A 2,407-nucleotide genomic window follows, 5' to 3' on the forward strand; every position below is an offset into this window, starting at 1 on the left:
CTCGTGATCTCGGGGAATCTCGGGTCATCTCGGGGGAATCTCGCGAGCCACACACCGCGGCAACCCGCTGGCCCTCGTGCTGGGTGTGCATCGCCCGCAGCGCCAGCCCGAGCCCGCCCCGCGCACTCACCGCCGCCGCACAGAGCGTCCGCACGGCGCCGGCGCCGCTTGCCGCGGGGGGGGCGGCGGAGGCAGCGGCGGAGGAGGCGGTGGCGGCAACGGAAGCGGCGGCCACGGCGGTGGCAGGTGCGGGAAGGAGGAGGCTGCGGGAGGCGGTTGGTCGCGTCGGCGTTGGCGTGGGCGTGCGGGGTCCTACAGGTAGACGCCAAGAAGGCTCGGGGAGGGCCCGGTCAGCTCTGAGCGGCGGCGGGTGCGGCTCGGGGCCTCTAGCGGCGTCTGCGTGCGGGGCCTCTAGCGGGTGGGGCAGGGTCCAGCTGGCGAGGAGGGAGAGGAGCTCCGCGCGCGCGTCGGCGTCGGTGATCTCTTGCAGCTGAGTCAGTAGGAGGTCGACCTGGAGGCGCGGGAGGGGAGCGGGGGGGGCGTGGGCGCTGGGGCGCTTGAGGCGATATAAGGGGGCGGGGGTGGGGGCGGGGGGCGGGGGCGGGGGGCGGACTGTGTATCAGGGGACTGTCTCTCTCTCTCCTCCCCACGCGACGGCGGCGCGGGGGCGGGGGGCGGACTGTGTATCAGGGGACGGTCTCTCTCTCTCCTCCCCACGCGACGGCGGCAAAGCGCGGCAGAGGCGGAGCAGCTCGTGCCGGACCGCGCCGACGGCGGCCACGCCGCCCTCGCCGCCGCCGCCTCCAGCGCCGCCGACGCGACCGGACAGACGCCGCTCCCTCCCCCGGCCGCTCGGGTAGGGAAAGACCGCGCGGAGCAGCAGCAGCAGATGCTGCACCGTCACTGTTGCGGAGGCGGCGGCGGCGGCGGGCGGGTACGGGGGCGCGGTCTCCGCGGCGGGCGAGGGGCCCGCGATGCGCGCGAGCCGCCGCGCCGCCTCGCACTGCAGCGACACGTGCGCGCGCGCCCAGATGCGGAGGTCCGAGAGGACGAGCCTCGCAACCTCGTCTCGCAGCCCCCGCCGCAGCTCATCGCAGCGCGAGGCGCCGGACGATGGACGTCAACGTCCGCAAACGCGAGCGGGTCGGCGTCGCCGTCCAAACCCTCCGCCTCCCCGCCTCCCCCTCCGCCGCCTCCTCCTCCGACCGCGGCAGCGGCTGCGGCGGTTCACAGCTGTAAGCGCGCCACTAACACGACGGCGTCGTCACCGCCCGCTGGTGCGGGCCGAGCGGTCCCGCCCTCAGCCCCGTGAGCGGGTCGGGCGGCCAATGCTCGTTCTCTCCGACCCTATTCACAGTACCTCTCAGCCTGACCACGGCGCGAAGAGGCGTGGCGCAGGCGGAGACGCGCGCGGGCGCCTGCGACGCCATCGGCCGAAGTTTTCGAAAAGCCCTCCACAGCGCGATGGCAGGGCCGCTCCGCCACGGCGTCATGTCGTCGGCGCGGGCGGTGAGACCGGCGGAGGCACGTCTCGTGTGAGTGCTGCGGCGCCTCGCCTATTTGCGTCGGGGCACGCGGACGGTAAAATATTCTGTCAGGATGTGGATGGGATATATGTATTGGCGTTCGGCGCGCACCGAGCGAGATCGGTGGCGTGCCTTGCGCCTCGACGGCGCGCACGCACGATCGCCCCACGCCTCTGCGCGATGCTCGCGACGGTGCAGCCTCGAGTGAACGTTGCGGCATCGCGAACGTTGCGGCAGTCTCAACCGACAGGGACCGGGCACGGGCGAGACGTCGCCGCGCAATGGTGTGTTCACGCGGGGGAGCCGGCGCGGCGACGCACGCGCGGGCCCGGCGAGGGCGAAGGCGGCGGGGCCTTCTCGACCATCATCTCACGCTAGACCGTTCACGGCTTACCACTCCCGAACGTTTAAGTGCCCCCCCAACCAACCCCATCGCGCTCACGGCCATTCACTCAAATGCCCGTCAGCACAGACGCAGTTCAGCAGATCAGCAGAGCTCCCCTCGCGCCTCCCCGAGCCCAGCCCCACAACCTCACGGCCATCAATTCAAATGTCCAGCACGTCAGCACAGCAGCACGTCTCCCCGAGCCCAGCCCCACCGTCTCACGGCCATCAATTCAAATGTCCAGCGCATCAGCACTGCAGCACGTCTACCTCATCTCCGGCTCCGGCGAGGCGAAAAAGCACGATAGCACGGCAGCACGTCTCTCTCCACTCGGCTCCTAGCACCCACCCAGTCTACTTGGCACGATAGCACGGCAGCACGTCTCTCTCCACTCGGCTCCTAACCCAGTCTACTTGGCACGACAGCACGGCAGCACGTCTCTCTCCACTCGGCTCCTAGCACCCACCAGCCAGTCTCCTTGGCACGACAGCACGGC

The 2,407-nt window shown here is 71.3% G+C and overlaps 1 protein-coding gene across 1 annotated transcript in view; it reads right to left on the minus strand.

Moving 5' to 3' along the window:
- Positions 1–2,366: 2,366 nt before the first annotated feature.
- The window catches only part of EMIHUDRAFT_252486 (hypothetical protein), a gene marked incomplete at both ends in the record, with an annotated part of 1,423 nt that continues 1,382 nt past the window's right edge, over positions 2,367–2,407 (minus strand). The window contains one exon of the mRNA XM_005788353.1: positions 2,367–2,388. Within this exon, the coding sequence (XP_005788410.1) occupies positions 2,367–2,388 (22 nt within the window). The remainder of the gene's footprint in view (positions 2,389–2,407) is intronic.

This window comes from Emiliania huxleyi (assembly GCF_000372725.1).
Source record: "Emiliania huxleyi CCMP1516 chromosome Unknown EMIHUscaffold_1359, whole genome shotgun sequence".
NCBI classification, from domain to species: domain Eukaryota; phylum Haptophyta; order Isochrysidales; family Noelaerhabdaceae; genus Emiliania; species Emiliania huxleyi.